Genomic DNA, 19,986 nt, shown 5'->3' on the forward strand with positions numbered 1-19,986 from the left:
CCTCCCCCCTCTCTCTCTCTCTCCCCCACCCCTCTCTCTCTCTCTCTCCCCCCTCTCTCTCTCTCCCCCTCCCCCTCTTTCTCTCCCCCTCCCCTCTCACCCCTCCCCCTCTCTCTCTCCCCTCCCCCTCTCACCCCTCCCCCTCTCTCTCTCCCCCTCTCTCTCTCTCCCCCTCCCCCTCTCACCCCCTCCCTCCTCTCTCTCTCCCCCCGCCCTCCCCTCTCTCTGCCCCCTCTCTCTCTCTCTCTCTCTCTCTCTCTCTCTCTCTCTCTCTCTCTATCTCTCTATCTCTCTATCTCTCTATCTCTCTATCTCTCTATCTCTCTCTCTCTCACACTTTCCTTTGTCTTTGTGACTGATTATGACCCCTCTACGAGAAATTAGAATAGTTGCCGTTGCTGAGGATCATGAATTAACATATGCATGTTTCCATAATCTATATGCAAGTACTAGAATTGGATTGCTCATGGTTACCATCATCAGAAGTCATAATAGACATTACAATGTTTTGATGATTAAGCGAACGTTCCTCCAGTTTTGAGATTTTATATATGATTGGAAAACATCGCATAATGATGACAGAACAGAAGAAAATGTCAATCCATAAAAATGAACATTTATAGGTGCAAGCAACCGATAAAACTATGCAAAAAACTTTGAGACATGTTTGCAGAATACATATATATTTTTTATTGATAGCAAAAAAGGTTAGTTTTCAAGAAACTTTGATCATCAGTGCATGTACATACATTAAGTAAATCTAAACACTTCATGTAATCCTCCTTGGTGCTGAAGAAATCATGTGAATAATAATTCCAACTCTCCAATTGTAAGCAATCGGCGCACAACATACACACCTGCGGAAACTGGAATTGAAATACTTAAAATATATAATGGAGATATTATATACATATTAATGTATATATAAAATGCATAAATAAAATTAATGTATAGATAAAAAATGCCACTGCTTAAAATATATAATGGTATATTATATATATACATATTAATGTATATATAAAATGCATATATAAAATTAATGTATAGATAAAAAATGCCACTGCTTAAAATATATAATGGAGATATTATATACATATTAATGTATAAATAAAAAATGCCACTGCTTAAAATATATAATGGAGATATTATATACATATTAATGAAAAAAAGTGCTGTGTAAATAATTTCAGCTTTGGTGTGTGATATATTTATGCATCAGTGATTGAACGAAGAATGACTGGTGATTAGTTTGATGATATTATGATACACTGCGTTTGATTTCGTTATGCCAGTCCAGTAGATGTCTTCCTGACTTGTATGTTCAGCTTTTGTGCAGATCAACAATTAGTGGCATTGCTATTTACAATTACTGCATATTACTTTATTTATACGTGTGTGTGTGTGAGTGAGTGAGTGAGTGAGTGAGTGGAAGGGACCCATATCACCCACATTCATGTGGTCTCCCTATGAATACATAGACATCAGAATTCCCACAGAATAATTCACAGCTATCTCAGAATGGACACAAGATGGCACTATAGGTTTTTGCTAATTAGCATTACTAATTAATGTGCAACTTTTTGCACTGAAGAGTTGTGAATTCTTTCTAAGAGATTTTTTTGATCTAAATCTATGCAAAATTTCAGGTGGATACCAGAGGTGGGTCATGAAAGTCAAAAACTAGACACATTTTGGATGCTTGGCCCACTGTCTATAATATATATATATATATATATATATATATATATATATATATATATATATATATATATATATATATATATATATATATATATATATATATATATATATATTGTTACGAATTCTGAACAGATTTGGATATTGGGCCATCTCAAAATTTTTGATGGCAGTGGAAAATGGCTGCCACAGCCATCAGCGGCTGAATTTGAGATGGCCCAATATCCAAATCTGTTTATAATATGATAGGCTACTCGTGTGCCAAATTTGGTGCTTTCCTCACAAAATGCACAATTGTTATGCTATATTTAGCTAAGCTGCCCCAATATATATATATATATACATATATATATATATATATATATATATATATATATATATATATATATATATATATATATATATATATATATATATATATATATATATATATATTGTTGCGAATTTGCACCCGCCGGCGTGCGAGCGGCCACGTAACTCGAATCGCGGCACGTCGCCCACCGGACGGACAATTCCGTCATGACCCTCTCGGACTAACGCCGGAAACTAGTCACAGGTGGGCCTTTCGGCCTCACCACGATCGTGCCAATCGGCCCCCCGCGTGGGATAGGGTTGTTCGCAAAATTCGACCTACCTAAGTACCCACACGGAGGGTAGACCGGGCGATCGCACCTCGCCGTAGGTCGACTCCGGGCCACTTAAGCGACCCGTTCCATACTATCGGGATAACCGAGCGGTGTTATCGTCGGCCTCGACGGTTCCGATTAATTATCGGGCTTATTAAGCCCACTACCAACCCTTTACGTGAAGCAAGATGGAGATTCAATTAAAGAAAAGACGAAGCGAAACGGGAAAAACAGTTTAACATAAGGCACATTTATTCCGCGGCACACGGAAAGCACACATATACAATTACAACAATTATGCACCAAAAGCAATTGCAACAAAAGAAACACAACAATGCAGATCTACTTCCGACTACGCGAGCACATGGCAACACTTACACAGTTTTACTTTACAGACGGCGCCGACAACACATATACTCAGAAGCAAAAGAAAAGGGCCACCCTCAACGACAAGGGGACAGACGGGCCCTGTGGGCCGCGAGACCGGGTGGAGCCTACCCGTTTTGTGATGAGCCGCAAATGTGGCGGCGGTGCCCCGACTCCATGCTCCTTCGCTGGTTTCGTTGGCACTGCTTGGAATAGGGTGGGAACGGGGCCCCCTTTCCACACTATCTCAGTGCGGGGGGGGGAAGGGGGTCTTGTTGATGCTCTGGGGAAAGAGGATAGCTGGCTTGCTTGGATCCCGCGACGAGCGACTCCACTGCGACCTCGACCGCGCTCCCGGCTTCCCCTCTCTGCAGCTCCACGACAGACTCTGAACCCCGACAGACTGACTCTCCTCCAGACCAGTCTTGACTGCTGCTGCCACACTCTGCCGCTGCCACACTTCTCCAACTCGCCCGAGCCCAAAAAAAAAACTGACTGAATTCGCCCCGTGCTCGGCGCTTTATAGTACGGCAGGAGAACCCATATGCAAATTTCTGGATCAGAACGAGCTCGGGGGTGGAGCCACGCTCTCCCATTGGACGGAGAAAATGGGGCGTGAATCTCCCCTGATCCTCGAATTTGCATATATCGATTCTACCCCGACGCGCCTGGAGGCGGGGCCAAATCGCCCCGTGCTTAATGATTGCACGGATCGGAAGTGGGCGTGTATCATTCCTGATCCAACTTCTCCTCGGAAAGGCCGCTTTTTGCACCCGCGGCTCGGCGCGCGTCCCGCACGAGGCCAGGACAGCCTGACGCTCGGCGTTCACAAGTGGTGCAGGAATGGCCGCAGAAGGAGAGGCGAAGGTGGTGGAGGGTTTAAAGTGGTGGTCCATGGCCACGGTGACGCTTGGAATGGCGGTGATGCGATGGTTGCGGGATGGTGTGCTGTGAAGGTAAAGGTCGTGGCTGTTGGCGTTGTTGTTGTTGTGAAGCGGCGTTGTGGTTGGTGGTTATTGTGTGATGGTGGTTGAGACGTGGTTGGTTCAAAATAAAGATAGAACAGAAAAACGGCTATCTCAAAGTGTCGCAGCCTGAATGAATCACATAAATTCCCTCTAAACAACGGGTTTGGGGCTAACTACACATGTACTTACAGAGATATCTCACCTACGGGACCTGAATGGTGGTTTGCGAATTTCCTCAACCGCAACACTACCCCCTCCCCTTTTTACAGACTCGTCCCGAGTCGTCAAATTTTCGTGAGCCATCATGTGTAGTTCACCCCTAGTACGTTTTACCTACGGATCCCTGAGTGCGACATTCATGGTATTCGTGTCCCCAAAATAAATAACCTGAGGGCTGCGTAACTAACTAAACAAACCCACTCACACGGACGACTTAAATAAAATTGCCGGCGCTAAGACAGACATGCCGGGGGCGCACTCATATGTACAGTACATCTTAACCTTAACTTACAAATTTTACACTAAACCATGGCCCAGGATCAATGGACTCTGCAAAAAGGAAGCAGTTAGCAGGGAGCCAGGCTGCTCGCATGCAGTCTCTGGCTCAAACAATACAGGTAACAGGGAACGTGGCCGGCTGCTCACACGCAGTCCTCGGCCTCCCCTTTTGAACTGAACGCAGTGAACCACAATGGTGCATGGGCTGCACAAACGCAGTCTTCTGGTGCGGCTACCGGCAAGGCAGTCCCTGCACAGCACTGAACGGGCACTGATGCAAGCAACAAAACGGTACACGGGCTGCACAAACGCAGTCTCCGTGCCAGCTTAAGTGGCACACGCAATGAACCCAACGGATGGATGGATGGATGGATGGATGGATGGATGGGCGCAAACACGGTGCACGGGCCGCCACTGCAGGCCCGTGTTGTAGCTGCCAACAGGGCAGTTCTTGCAGCTTGCAAACTGTTGCTTTGATCCTGGCACACATGGAAATTAACAGGGTGGGGGGGAAGCAAAATTGAACGGGGGCTGGTGAACATGGGCAGTGGGCATGGCATGGCAAAGGTGAGCAGACAACACAGCCTGCAGAAGAAGGCTGCTGCAGGCAAACACAGCCGGCAAACGAACTTGCCGGCACAGGCCTTGAAGAAAAACAGCCAGCCGGCAGATGAAGTGGGCCGGCACAGGCCTTGCAGCAACAAAGCCAGCAGATGAAGCTGGCCAGCCTTTGCCGTTCAGTGGAGGTTGGTGGAGGGAGTGCGGTGGTGCTGGCCACTCGGAAGGCGGGCTCGGACCTACCCTACGGTCTCCCTCCCAACCTATCGCCTTTGCCTGTCACTGTACATACCCATTCCCTTAATTTGTGAAACCCAATTTAGCCCCAACTTATTTTTTTGTTGTTTTTATTTTTACTTCCCACTATAATTCGTCCCCTAACCCCCTTTATCGTCCTTGTTCAGCTAACCTATCCTGTTGCCTAGCCTACTCCCAACCCCTACGTTCCCTTCCTGGAGGGGAACAAGGGAGAGCTAGCGTCCTGTGTCGAGGCCCGACTCAAGCCTCAGGATGGCCTCCCCAGACTTCAGCGATCTATAACACAAAGTGGGTCCAGCGGCCCACAACGAGAGCGAGGGAATGGATGGTGCGGAGGGGTACACTTCCTAATCTACCCTATCCATTTAACTGTTAAACTACCCCGGGGCTTTCAACAAGCGCCTCTCGCTTAAACTATTGGTTCTAAAAACCCAGATTCCCGTCGCCTGCGTTGGTCTCCTCACAATTTCGGGCCTTGCCCCCCAATTTTCTTCCCGTGCCCTCACACGGTCTCATGGCTGGGACGCGTGGCTCCCTTTGGCAGGCACGACCCTCTGCCAATTCCCCTACGATGGCACCCCCGGGCACTACACTGCCTCCGAGCCTAGCAGCTCCCTAAACACCGGGGAGTGCCCCCCATGGTACCTCCCCTGAAACGCACACGTGGCAGGCTGGCTTCCCGGGCCCCTTTCCGAGGATCACCCGTGCCCACAACACTGCCCACGCGGCTAACGGCGCCTCGGGCCCCCGCACCAAGCGGGCGCACCCGTGCCCACTATGCTATCCCGGCCCCCATGGGCCCTTGGCCTACTACGGCCGACTAGCCTGGTGCCCGGGGTACCCACTCAGCGATACTCACCTTTCGCAGCCACGCTCCCAGCCCGTCAACAGGGCTCCTGCACCCCTCCAAATGGGTATCGAGCCTACTTTCCCACCAACAACAAAACGACCTCCATTTTGTAAATTTGACTAACCCCCTAACTCAGTCTACACTGACCCCGGGGTCCCATGGGCGGGAGTCACTCCTCCCCCCAATCACTCATCGCACCATGCATTCCCCATTCGCTCCACTCACACAGACCCGCTGGCCTCACTCATTCAACAAGCACACATACTCACCTCACAACCCACAACTCTTCAACACACTCACCGCTGAACTCTGCCATCCTTCTAACTACATCCCGTAACTAACTCGTGCTCCCACGTCGTCCCTTAAACTACAGCACGTTCCTTTGAACACTACGTCGCTAAACTACGTCCCCTCTACACATCCAAAGGCTGTCACTGTCTTCAAATCCTTATTTCCCAGGGGGGATTTCCTCCCTTCCTACTGGGCTCGTGAACTCGTTGCAAGGCTCTGAGAGCCTTGCGCCTCTGCGGGAGCGGCTGTTCCAGCACCGACTCCTCCGGCAAGACATATCCATGAGGGCGTAAGGTCGCCCTTGTAAGGCCTCAGGCGGTCCGCGTGGACGATCCAGGGAAGGGCTCGTGGTCCCATTTTAATTTTTAGGACCACGTCACTGATTTGCGCCAGGACGACCCCCGGGCCCTGCCAAGGCGAGGTGAGCTTCGGGCATCTGCCCTTCCTCCGCCGGGGGTTAAAGAACCAAATCTTCGCCCCCGGTGGGTATTTGCTCACCTGGCTCCGGTGGTCGTACCTGCGCTTCTTCTTTATGCCTGCCTGTTGGAGCTGGTGTCGTGTGAAGGCATGGACCTTCTCCATGCCTTCCTCCAACCGACGGGCATAGCCCTCCCCCGGGGGCCTATCAAGCCGCTCAGGCGTCGGACCGCACAATAAATCGACGGGGCTTCTCAGCTCCCGTCCATACATCAACAGCGCCGGACTACATGCGGTAGACCCGTGCTGGGATGCGCGATAGGCCATCAGGAGGTACGGAAGGTGTTCGTCCCAGTCCTCCTGGTTAGTGGCGGTGAAGAGGGCCAACTGTTGGACCAGGGTCCTGTTGAACCTCTCCACCATGCCATTAGACTGTGGTCTCAGGGGCGTTGTCCATGTCTTTCGAATTTCCAGGAGCCTACACACCTCTTTTAGTAATTCGCTCTCAAAATTTCGTCCCTGGTCCGTGTGCATCTCCTGTGGAATCCCATACCGGCATGTAAATCCTTCTACGAAGGCCTTGGCCACAACCCCTGCTTCCTGGCTGGGAAGGGCAAAGGCTTCCAGCCATTTGGTGAAATAGTCCATAATTACGAGGATGTACTTATTACCCTGGCGAGTGGGGGGCAGTGGTCCCAAAATGTCCATGGCCACTCGCTCAAGGGGGGCCCCAACCTGATGTAGTTGGAGTGGGGCCCTCATCCTCTGTGGCGGTCCCTTTTTCGCAGTACAGGCGTCGCATGCTCGACACCAGTCCTGTACATCGCGCCCTATGTTAACCCAATAGAACCGCCGGCGGGCCCGAGATTTTGTTTTGGTCCTGCCCAAATGGCCGCCGGCGTGGGTACCGTGCAGCTGTTTCAAAATTTGGGTCTTAAACCCATCAGGGACTATCACTCGCCAAGAAGTTTGTTCAGAAGGAATCTCCACCCACTTGCGATATAAGATGTTGTCCCTCATTTCTAGGGTCCTCCACTGAGCCCATTGTGCCTTTGTTCGCGCTCCGAATGGGGCGATTTCCTCCCCACTGAGCCTCCTGTTTTCCTGGACCCATTTGTACACTGGCCCTATCACGGGGTCTTCCCGCTGGGCCGTGCTCCATGCCAATCCACCAAATTCCTCTCCCGCGGTTAGTGGCAAAGTTGGGCCTACCACCCAGGCCACACGGACTGGGAGTTTCGGGGAGGCGTCTGCCAATTGGTCCCTCTCCTCATGTCTCATGCAATATTTGCAGTTTTCTCCCAGACAGGGGCGTCGAGAGAGCGCATCGGCATTCCCATGAGCCTTACCGGCTCTATGGACCACACTGAAATCGTACTGCTGTCTCATTACTCTTCCTCGTTTCCTCTCCGGTCTTTCCTTATCCAGTTTCATGGTTTGCTTCATTTGGTTAATCTCCTTTTTGTGTTTCATTTGCTGCTGGCTCATTACTCTTCCTCGTTCCCTCTCCTGTCCTTCCTTCTCCAGTTTCATGGTTTACTTCATTTGGTTATGGTGTTTCTGTAACTCAGAAGCTTTCTTTTCCAATTCCTTTCTCATCTCCGCACACTCCGACTTTGCTTTGGCTTCTAATTGTTCAATCTGCTCAGTGTGGTTCCTTAACGTTTCATTCCCTGTTCTCTTCCTTTCCTCTTTTAACATCCTCAGTTCGTCTTTTAATCCTCTTTCTTTGTTTTCATGTTTCAGTATCTCAGATGTTTTTGTTTCTAATTCCTCCCTCAATTTGCATGCTTCTTCACTCATTTCATCTCTTCTTTCCACCGCTTCCCTCCTCATCGTGTTCACATTTTTTCTCTTCCAACTGTATTTCCCTCACTTTCCCCTCCAGTTATTTGAACCGCCTTGCTTCGTCCAATAATTTTTCCATTAATTGTTTTACTTCCAAGTCGTGCTCCTTTTGTTTCTTTTCGAGCTCGGTTTTCCATTCTTCCTCCCATTGTTTCCTTTCCTGGGAGATACCAATCTGCTGTTCCTCTATTCTTTTGTTCAGTTTGCTCTTCGCATATTCCAACTGACGGGTATAAAACACTACCAAATTCTTTTTCCCACATAGTTCGTCGACTCTATTGGCCAAGTTATGTTTTTGCCACCAAATTCGTTCCAGTAAATTGTCCAATCGTGTGTCCCCCCGTACACATAATTTTTCTGAAGCTCGTCTGCGTGCCGTTGTGACTCGTCCACTCCACTTTGCACCTCCTCGATATATTCTTCATAACGCTTCACCTTTTCCAAGACATCCCCCAATTGTGCCTGAAGCCTGCCAATGCTCGCATAGTCATCCTGCCACGCCTGCCATGGCACATGCCGTGACCACGTGCCTTGAACCGGTGACTGGGAGCTCACGCCTCGTGCTGTGCCATTAATATCAGCCCGCTCCGTGCTGCGCTGAGGTGCGATCGCGCTGCCATTGTGTGACTCCGTTTTCTGGCAAAGTTCGTGCTCAAGCCGCTCCCACTGACCACAGTTAGTGGTGGGGTTATAATTATAAAAAAAGAACCGACCTGGGCCATGGATCCTACATGACTACACATACCTAATACCCCCGGCTCCCGCTCACCTTGAGCCGCCATCTTATTTCTCGTAAAAGGTTAATTTGAATCGCTCGTAATTTGGAGGGAATCGGGGGTCGCTCCTGTCACCCCTGGACCGATTCCCGTGAATTTAGCTGGAGACAGGAGAGCCCGTTTTCCCGCTCTCCGACACCAGTGCCGCGAGGAGGGGGATGAGTTTGTATCCCACTCCTGACACCAGTGTTGCGAATTCGCGCCCGCCGGCGTGCGAGCGGCCACGTAACTCGAATCGCGGCACGTCGCCCACTGCACGGACAATTCCGTCGTGACCCTCTCGGACTAACGCCGGGAACTAGTCACGGGTGGGCCTTTCGGCCTCACCACGATCGTGGCAATCGGCCCCCCGCGTGGGATAGGGTTGTTCGCCAAATTCGACCTACCTAAGTACCCACACGGAGGGTAGACCGGGCGATCGCACCTCGCCGCAGGTCGACTCCGGGCCACTTAAGCGACCCGTTCCATACTATCGGGATAACCGAGCGGTGTTATCGTCGGCCTCGACGTTTCCGATTAATTATCGGGCTTATTAAGCCCACTACCAACCCTTTACGTGAGTGAAGCAAGATGGAGATTCAATTAAAGAAAAGACGGAGCGAAACGGGAAAAACATTTCAACATAAGGCACATTTATTCCACGGCACACGGAAAGCACACATATACAATTACAACAATTATGCACCAAAAGCAATTGCAACAAAAGAAACACAACAATGCAGATCTACTACCGACTACGCGAGCACACGGCAGCACTTACACAGTTTTACTTTACAGACGGCGCCGACAACACATATACTCAAAAGCAAAAGAAAAGGGCCACCCTCAACGACAAGGGGACAGATGGGGCCTGTGGGCGCGAGACCGGGTGGAGCCTACCCGTCTTGTGATGAGCCGCAAATGTGGCGGCGGTGCCCCTACTCTGCGCTCCTGCGCGGGTTTCGTTGGCACTGCTTGGAATGGGGTGGGAACGGGACCCCCTTTCCGCACTATCTCAGCGCGGGGGGGGGGGAAGGGGGGTTTGTTGATGCTCTGGGGAAAGAGGATAGCTGGCTTGCTTGGGTCCCGCGACGAGCGACTCCACTGCGACCTCGACCGCGCTCCCGGCTTCCCCTCTCTGCAGCTCCCCGACAGACTCCGAACCCCGACAGACTGACTCTCCTCCAGACCCGTCTTGACTGCTGCTGCCACACTCTGCCGCTGCCACACTTCTCCAACTCGCCCGAGCCCCAAAAAAAACTGACTGAATTCGCCCCGCGCTCGGCGCTTTATAGTACGGCAGGAGAACCCATATGCAAATTTCTGGATCAAAACGAGCTCGGGGGTGGAGCCACGCTCGCCCATTGGACGGAGAAAAAGGGGCGTGAATCTCCCCTGATCCTCGAATTTGCATATATCGATTGTACTCCGACGCGCCTGGAGGCGGGGCCAAATCGCCCCGCGCTTAATGATTGGACGGATCGGAAGTGGGCGTGTATCATTCCTGATCTGACTTCTCCTCGGAAAGGCCGCTTTTTGCACCCGCGGCTCGGCACGCGTCCCGCACGAGGCCAGGACAGCCTGACGCTCGGCGTTCACAAGTGGTGCGGGAATGGCCGCAGAAGGAGAGGCGAAGGTGGTGGAGGGTTTAAAGTGGTGGTCCATGGCCACGGTGACGCTTGGAATGGCGGTGATGCGATGGTTGCGGGATGGTGTGCTGTGAAGGTAAAGGTCGTGGCTGTTGGCGTTGTTGTTGTTGTGAAGCAGTGTTGCGGTTGGTGGTTGTTGTGTGATGGCGGTTGAGACGTGGTTGGTTCAAAATAAAGATAGAAGAGAAAAACGGCTATCTTTAAGGGTCGCAGCCCGAATGAATCACATTTATTCCCTCTAAACAACGGGTTTGGGGCTAACTACACATGTACTTACAGAGATATCTCACCTACAGGACCTGAATGGTGATTTGCGAATTTCCTCAACCGCAACAATATATATATATATATATATATATATATATATATATATATATATATATATATATATATATATATATATATATATATATATATATATATATATATATATTTGAACACTATGGAACACAATTCGTCTTTTTGTCACTTCCAAAAACACTCCGTTTATTAGTGCTTGGACAAAATATTACACCAGCTCGACCAATCAAATTTGCAGCTTGCATGCTCATCATTGGAAAATATTGCAATTGAAGCAAAATAGTGGCTTGTAGGACATATCATGATGTTCATGCTCGGAATTACAAAACAAGAGTTTAAAAGCGTCTTCCCACTTCCTTTTTTCTCAAGACTGCTTGGGGTAAAGTGTTGTGGGGGGGGGGGGGGTAGGTCATTGTGTAGTGCACACACACACACACACACACACACACACACACACACAAACACACGTACACACACAAACATACGTACACACATTTCCTTCACAGTGATTTCCTACTCCCAATGGATGCCAACCTATGAGGATTGTCCATGCTCTTGACCTGAAATCAGGTGTTCTATGAACTCTCTAGTTTACTTATTCAATAGGTAAAAAAGATAAAAGAGCAAGGTGACATAAAATCAGGTGACAGATAAAAGAGCAAGGTGACATCAGGTGTCATAAAAGAGCAAGGTGACAGAGGGTATGTACTGAGAGTAAATAAATATGAGTTCCCTTTCAAGGAACTTCAACGTTGGAGGCAGTTAGGCCCATCAAGCCCGTGCAATGGTTGTTCGTCCGTGCTGCATTCCTTTAAAATGCTGACCATCAAGCAAGGAAGCAGCACGAACCATTTGAAGGTTTTTGATGTGACTCCACGCCTGGTGTTGGCTTAATGGTTCTGGTGGTGGCCTTGGGATCCTAGGGTCCTGAGTTCAAATCTCCCTCTGCTATTGAATTAATACCGGGTGGGGTTGACTCTGCCTGTCATCCTGCTGAGGTTGGCAAAATGAGTGCCAGCTTGCTGGTATCCTGTGTCATAGTGGCGACCCGTCCAGGATTGTGTCAAAAAGCCAAGGAGACCTCTTCGGCAACTCCAACGCTCTGCACAAAGTATGGTCCCGATAGATGGATGGATGGATGGATGGATGGATGTGTACTCCCCTTTGTGCTCTTGTCATGCGTCCATGTCTGTCCCTCCTGTTCGAGGTGGTAAAATGAAACCGGACACAAAATATTTCATCCAACTTTTTAGTGTTGCCCCGAAAGGGATGTGAGTATTGCAACGCCCCTGTGTATGTCTGTCTCTCTGTCCATCTGTCCGTGTCCGTGTCTTTAATTTTTCGCTTCAAAAATGGTATTCTCTGCAACTGCTTGTCCAATGGATGCAAAACTTTAAACGTAAGAGGGGCTCTCAATGGAGAATATTTCATTGCTCACTCTGACGTCATCGGCCACATGGTATGGCAGCCATATTGGTTTAAAGGGGAAAAAATTGGACATCATTTTCTCCGAAACAGCTGAACGAAAAAAATTGAAACTTGGCATATGTCATCAACTCTCCATCGGGTATAATAGGGTGATAATAACGATGACATCATCGGTGGATTGCTATCCCAGCCATAATTGATTGGATTGAAATCCGTATCCGAAAAATCTGAAACTTCATATTTCCAATGTATGACCCGATTTTGAGTGAAGAATTAAATTTATGACGTTCATAACCGGTGCCAAGAAACCCTGTGACATGATAGGGTGGACGGATGATACGGGTACCGCTTCTGGGCCATAATCATAGCGTGTTCAGTGAACGATGGCATTTTTGTTCAGAACGAACGCACGAGGCGAGACAACGCGCGCCACGAGTGCCATTGTAGTTTCTGAAGTGTTCAAAGGAATTGTAAAATCTTCAAGATTGCTTTTGTCTAAATTGATTTTCATTTTTCATTTCCTGGCCCATTTCTCAGTTACTGATTTTCATTTTCCAGAAACAATTCGTCATGTTGTCGCAAGTCTGAAGAAAATAGGGGATGAGCTTGATGGAGAAATGAAATCGTCGAGGATGACAGAGTTGATCAAAAACTGCGTCGAAGAACCATCTCAGGTACTTCTTTTTGTTTGATTTAAACCCAAACTGAACTCGGTTATTTTGAGCTTTCCCTGGCTCGGTCCGACGAACTTGAAAACTTTCACATGGTCGAATTATTTTTTTCATCATACGTTAATTTTACCTTTTTATGAATTTTATTGTCTTTTTTTTAAATTTCTTATGTATTCTGTTATAAAATTATTCAGTACGTCTAAGACAACATGCTAGAAAAAGAAAAAAAATTCAGAAGAAAAAAAAATACAAGCCAATTAATTTACATCATCAGGATCCTAATGCAAGTAACCCCTATAGTGGGGCAACTTAGCTAAATATAGCATAACAATTGTGCATTTTGTGACGAAAGCACCAAATTTGGCACACGAGTAGCCTATCATATTATGAACAGATTTGGATATTGAGCCATCTCAAATTCAGCCGCTGATGGCTGTGGCAGCCATTTTCCACTGCCATCAATAATTTTGAGATGGCCCAATATCCAAATCTGTTTATAATATGATAGGCTAATAGTGTGCCAAATTTGGTGCTTTCATCACAAAATGCACAATTGTTATGCTAAGTTGCCCCACTATTATTCACACATGTTTGTTGTACATAAACATAGGCAAAAATTGCAGGGTTTTTTTTGGGGGGGGGGGCATGTGACTACTAATTATCATGTGACACCTGAACTGTAAGTCTGATTTGGACGTATGTCGTATCAAAATGTGCACAAGACCCTGGAGAGAAAAAAAGTCATGAGAGGACGTCCCTCGGATGTGTGTGACGTCCCTCGGATGGATGTTGAACTGCATGTCCCATCTGTCGACATTCGTTGTTGGGAGTTAGAGATCCCACTGTGTCCTTCAAGAAGTGTAGGCTTGCTATCGCCGGCACCCTAAACAAATTACAAATTCCTGGCCTAACCACTGCTGGGAAGACTATGGCAAACCACCTCACATAACCCTAGCCAAAAAAAAAGAGCTCAATTACCACTAGCAGTATGACGCATCAGAATCAGACCTTTTAATAGGTAGAATTGGCCCTTTACAGGTGTTCGGCCAGATTCTCTTAAATAATCAACAATGTCATGGTTGGAAAGCTTTTTCTGCAGAAATAACTAGGAGGTTTGGTATATCAGAATATCAAATGAAATTTAATGACATCGTCGGTTACCTTGCTGACAAATAATGGCACCACCAACTCGAGTGGCTGCCTAGCAGGTAAGACTCAGTTATATATATATATATATATATATATATATATATATATATATATATATATATATATATATATATATATATATATATATATATATATATGTATATATATATATATATGTATATGTATATATATATATATATATGTATATGTATATATATATATATATATATATATATATGTATATATATGTATATATATATATATATATATATATATATATATATATATGTATATATATATATATATGTATATGTATATATATATATATATATGTATATGTATATATATATATATGTATATATATATATATATATATATATATATATATATATATGTATATATATATATATATATATATATATATATATATATATATATATATATATATATATATATATATATATATATATATATATATATATATATATATATATATATATATATATATGTTCCCAACTTCCTTTTTCTTGGTGAATCAGTTATCGATCAAAACCCTACCGAGGTTGTTACTGGAAGTCCAAATCGACATGAATTTGTCCATGCATAAAAAAAACATGAGAATTGCTCCTTGCATCACAAAAAGTGTCGTGGTGGAAACATGCTAACCCCATACGATGGCTCTCTTTGAATTACCACCAGGATTTCCATAGCAAGAGCTTTCATATCGTAAAATTGCTGATTGATTCATGGAATATGGCCGAACACCTGGAAGAGCCAATTCTACCTGTTTTAAAGGTCGAACGGATTTAGTACCATCGGGCCTTCACCAAATCGACACCAACATGACTTGGACAATATTATCACACAATAACAACGCCCAAACTTAATTGTCTGGAACCAATTCCGAATCATTGTCCAAAAATGTGAAATGTAACTTTCGAGGGTTGTCTGTAACGGTTTGAACCCCAGAGTCTCGATCGAAGTCCTTCGCAGGTCATGTGCACCACCGAGTTGTTTGCCACTGAGATCATCTGGGGCTTTGTGGTTAAAATTATCAGCTCCATTTCAATGAGGCAACATGTCATAAACAACTCAATTTTTTTTTTTTTACAATTGGTAGTGAGGAGGAACAAAGCTTCCCGGGTTTATTGGAGCTGGATGACCATGGAATTTATTGCGAAATAAGTTGATTTCAAAACTTTTATGCTTCTCACATGCAAATGCTAGCACATTAAAGGCCTGTGCTGGAAGTGGACAGGAAGAAGTTTTAATATCTGACAAAGTTCCTTACGATGTTCTCTCTCTCTTTCTCCTCCGCAGGAGAGCTGCGATTTGTGCATCGCGGAAATGAAGTGTATTCTGGGACCGGAGATGGCTTGTGAGCATGCGGCTGTCATGTTGATTCTGCAGTCGATAAAGTCTTTAAACACGTTGGTAATGGACCAGTTGAGGAGATATTTCCTCAACAGGTTGCCCAACTGATGCAACCTCGGACAAACGGTGCAATCGTGGACACAGTTTTGATTTTGCCACAAGAGATAATAAATATTTCCCCAACCTTAAACGTCGGCGTCCTTCACAATTCACGGAGCGTAGGTGAGCTATCCCCAGGACCATGAACAAAACCACAGATTCCTGCCCTAACCTACAGAAGGTGTTGCATCAGTGGTGCACCTGTCCCATCAGCCAATGGTGCCACTTGCAGAAATGTGCTGCATACGAAACAAGAAGATCCCAGAACTTAAACATGTGACTAAATGACTTGACCGTGCTGGTTTCTCTCTTGATAGGAGTGACCTTTCAAAAGTGCAAGCACAAGTTTCATTTTTCCTCCACACTTTTTTGTACCGAAATCCTTTTTGGTGCCTTCACACCAAAACCTTGGATTTTTTTTTGGCGGAATGTGTCAAAACGGAAAAAAATAATTTATCGTAGACGGCATGAGATATCAAGCAACTTGGCTCTTGTTCACACGGCCATTCGGTTTGCCTTGGAATCAGCAGTGGGCTTCCATCTTCGTTTCCAAAACAAAAGCAAAATCCCCATCCTAATGTACGTATTGCTGGGTATGTTTCCTTTTCCATGCGTCAGCTGTTATCTTTATCACCGAGCTGTTCTCTTCTTGCTGGAAGACTTTTGCATTATATCAACATTCAATCAAACCGTAACTTAAGAATTCGGGTCACAGGTATCTGTTGACCCTTTGACTTGCATATGTTATTTGTAGCAATATGATTGAATACAAGCCCCATGAGGCTCGATCAATAATAATAATAATAATAATAAAAAATAAATATGCTAAAAGGAGTGTGTTCATGATTCAAATTTGATAGTTTAAATACCTCTGTGAACAGGCTTAGTAGTTGCAGTCAACGAATCCCTTTACAATTAGACATGCTAGTAAGGTTGGAATATGAACCGGGCGTAGTGGCGTGCACCTGCAATCCGGCTACTCGGAGGCTTGGGTTGGAGGATCGCTTGAGGACGGGTGCTCTGCGCTGGGCCGCGCTATGATATTGTGTAGGGCAGCCCGGAATCGTTGCGAAACCCATTCCTTATCCCTGTGTCATAAGAGGTGACCAGGGTTGCGTCAGGAAAGGCATCCGGCGTCAAACCTGTGCCAAATCAGTATGCGGATCATAATGCATGATCCACTGTGGCGACCCCTAACGGGAGCAGCCGAAAGGAGAACAACAACAGTAAGGTTGGAATATGATGTACCATCATGAGCCTGTTTTCAGCTTACTGCAGCATGAAGGCTTCCCTCAACTCACATTGGGGGTAGTGGCACGCTTCCTACGCTTGCCTTAAGTACGAGTTTGCAAGAAAGTTGGGGCTGTAAATTATAATTTTGTTTAGGGTGTCGGCGATAACTGACCGACTCCACATGAGACACAATGGGACCTTGAACGTCCACCAACAACCAATTCTGGCAGATGGCAACCAAAACTGGCAACCAAAACCAATCCTGGCAAAAATCTGGCAACCAAAACCAATCCTCCGGTTTAACGCGCATTCGATGAATGACAGATGGTGATGGCCTCATCCTGCTCGTATAACAGCCAGGATGACAGTTTAGAGTGGGGGGTTAGATTCGAACACAGGTTAAGCAGCAAATACCTCGAGGCGATCCTGCTAAGCATGGAGGAGAATACTTTAATCAAGGGGCAAAACAAAAAGAAGAGTTTTGAATTGGTCAGCCAAACCTTTCCTATTGTATAGGTCAAGTTATCATGGTGTCAGGAGTTGGAAAGGGGATGGGGTGGAGGGAAGGTATCAATGTTTCATTGATTTTTGAGCAAAAGTTGAAAGGAAGGATGGGTCGAGGTACACCATCCATCCATCCATTGGGACCATACTCTGTGCAAAGCATTGGTGCTGCCAAAGCAATCTCCTTGGCTATTTGGCACAATCCTGGACGGGTCGCCACTCCGACGCAGGGTATCAGCAAGCTGGCACTCATTTTGCCAACCTCGGAAGGATGACAGGCAGAGTCAACCCCACCTGGTATTAATTAAATGGACAAGTGAGATTTGAACTCAGGACCATCGAATGTACACACAAACACAGCCAAGCAACAGTTTAACTTTTATAATCGAACATTTTGACATCGCGACAAGTTATAATTGAAAGGAGGAAAAGCATACCATTTGTTTTGATTTATTAAATGAACAAAGGAAATGTCATGTCTGCTGTGTGTGGATCTTGTAAACTAGTAATGGGCGTCCACCACCTTCTTCGACCGTGTTGTGGAACATCGGCGGAGACCCTTGGTGCGAACGAGATGGAACAGGAACTCAACTGAAAGTTCCAGTCAACACAAAGTTCAGGATAATATTTCAATGCTCATTATCTTCGATGTCGTCGATTGCACCACACCGCCGACACGTCATATATGATGAAGATTAGAGAATGGTGCAAGTCTATTTTTCTTGATCTTGAGCTGGGAAACGCTTTCGAAGAAAGAGCCCGAGCAAGTGTTTCTTCTTGGTAAATAGTTTCCTGGGAATTTCTGGGAAATTGCAGGAAATCGATTCAGGATTCCTGCCTTTTTCCGGGTTTTTTTTTTTTTGTTCGTTTTTGGTCCCGTCTCAAACTTTCGCCTCGAACCATCTCTAGTGGCAAGTGTGGACGTGTGCAGTGCGATACGTGCACCTCCTTTCCCACCACGAATGAAAGACTCATCAACTTGTATTTTATGGCATTCAAAGCCATTCCACATCAAGTTGGAGAAATAAGGAAATTTGTGCAGCGGTCAAAGCTCGCTTTACACAAAGTTACATGAGGATTGGATGGAAAATGGGGCCGGTGTTCAAAAAAAATTTTTTTTTTAATCTGTTTTCTGCAGGCATGGTTTGCAGGGTGTTTCGCGTATCAGGATAAACCATCTCGACCGTGCGTCGCTCGGCCTCAGACGAATGAGTAAAAGTTATCTTGATAGCAACGACGACTCGGCCGATGCAACAAGACCGACTCCCTGGTGAGAATGTCAGCGATCGAAGGCAGAGGACACATTTGGGTCCCATTTAGACTGCGTGGTTGAACAAAGTAAAGGATTTATTTCAGGGTAAACCAGACTTTATTTACAGAACACATTGTTTGTAGAGCCGTTGCTGAAGAAGGACGACACCATGATCCCCCACCAGAGTTTGAATCAAAACGTTTTAAAGTTCAAACCAACAATCAAAAGCAAGCACAGCCATACACCTCGTTCCTTACATTCCGGCGACATCAAAACGATAAACCATTTCCCATGTATTCCAGATTTTTTTTTTTGTACAAGTAGTGCATTTTAATTCTGCTACAATTAAAGCTCGTATGGGTACCACGAGGTTTACAGATTTGAACATGTACGTGCAGAGCGCTTCGGGCCTGGCCTGAGCGGAAAGCGTAAAACGTATGTTCGAAACATTTTATCTAATAATAATAATCAAACCACGCATCCCCTAAAACAATAACCAACCAATCACGTTCACACACCCGGATAATTTGCGGAAGTTTCTCCTATCTCGATAATTTGCCCACAACGAAGTAACTCACTTCAGCTTCGCTCGGCGGCGAAGGGAGATTTACATTCTCACGAGATAGTTCAACACCTGTCACCAGCCCCACAAGCACGAGGTCTTCCGAGACGAAGAACACGTTTTCCTGACCCTCCTGGTCCAGGTCGGGCCCGACGCTGTTGCATAAATCCGAGGTGAAACCGCGATCGGCATTTATTTTATCAAATAATCACCATGAAGAGCCAATTTGTTTAATCGGACAATTCAATTCCTTTCAACAAAACTTTCCTTGAGATCCCCTTTTGTTAAAAGTCCCTCGTTGCAACCCGCACCCTCCGTACCACGAGCGCAATGGTTGCTAACAGCATGAGAGTACCGCCACCAAGCATCAGAGCTTGAAAAATGGAGCAACTTGGGGAGCAAGTTCCATCTTTTGGTGCTGCGGGAGAAGCCGGGGACAGAATGGGACCCGAAGGTGCGCCGGGTACCGGCGCGGCAGGTTTCCCTTCGTCATCGATTTCTTCCCCGCTTTTTCCGAATGACGAGACATCTTCACGAGGCTTGTCCGCCTTTGCATCCTGCGTGTGGTCACCTGCTTCCAAAGGGATCTCCGCGTCATCCTTTGAAGGCACATTATGACCTGTCACCATGTC

At 46.3% G+C, this 19,986-nt stretch overlaps 2 protein-coding genes across 3 annotated transcripts in view; one reads left to right on the forward strand and one right to left on the reverse strand.

The window, feature by feature from the left end:
* LOC147025551 (uncharacterized) overlaps positions 1 to 18,011 on the forward strand; it is a 47,647-nt gene extending 29,636 nt beyond the window's left edge. For both annotated transcript variants that reach the window (XM_085886608.1, XM_085886607.1), the window contains exons 3-4: positions 13,069 to 13,184; positions 15,651 to 18,011. In XM_085886608.1, coding sequence (XP_085742734.1) covers positions 13,069 to 13,184; positions 15,651 to 15,812 — 278 coding nt within the window. In that variant the 3' untranslated portion in view covers positions 15,813 to 18,011. The remainder of the gene's footprint in view (positions 1 to 13,068; positions 13,185 to 15,650) is intronic.
* An 858-nt stretch (positions 18,012 to 18,869) lies between these two features.
* LOC147025552 (uncharacterized) overlaps positions 18,870 to 19,986 on the reverse strand; it is a 36,456-nt gene continuing 35,339 nt past the window's right edge. The window contains exon 7 of the mRNA XM_085887089.1: positions 18,870 to 19,973. Within this exon, the coding sequence (XP_085743215.1) occupies positions 19,639 to 19,973 (335 nt within the window). The 3' untranslated portion in view covers positions 18,870 to 19,638. The remainder of the gene's footprint in view (positions 19,974 to 19,986) is intronic.

The sequence above is a fragment of the Eptatretus burgeri genome, chromosome 6, assembly GCF_056783735.1.
Source record: "Eptatretus burgeri isolate ZD-2024b chromosome 6, Ebu_testis_v1, whole genome shotgun sequence".
NCBI classification, from domain to species: Eukaryota; Metazoa; Chordata; class Myxini; order Myxiniformes; family Myxinidae; genus Eptatretus; species Eptatretus burgeri.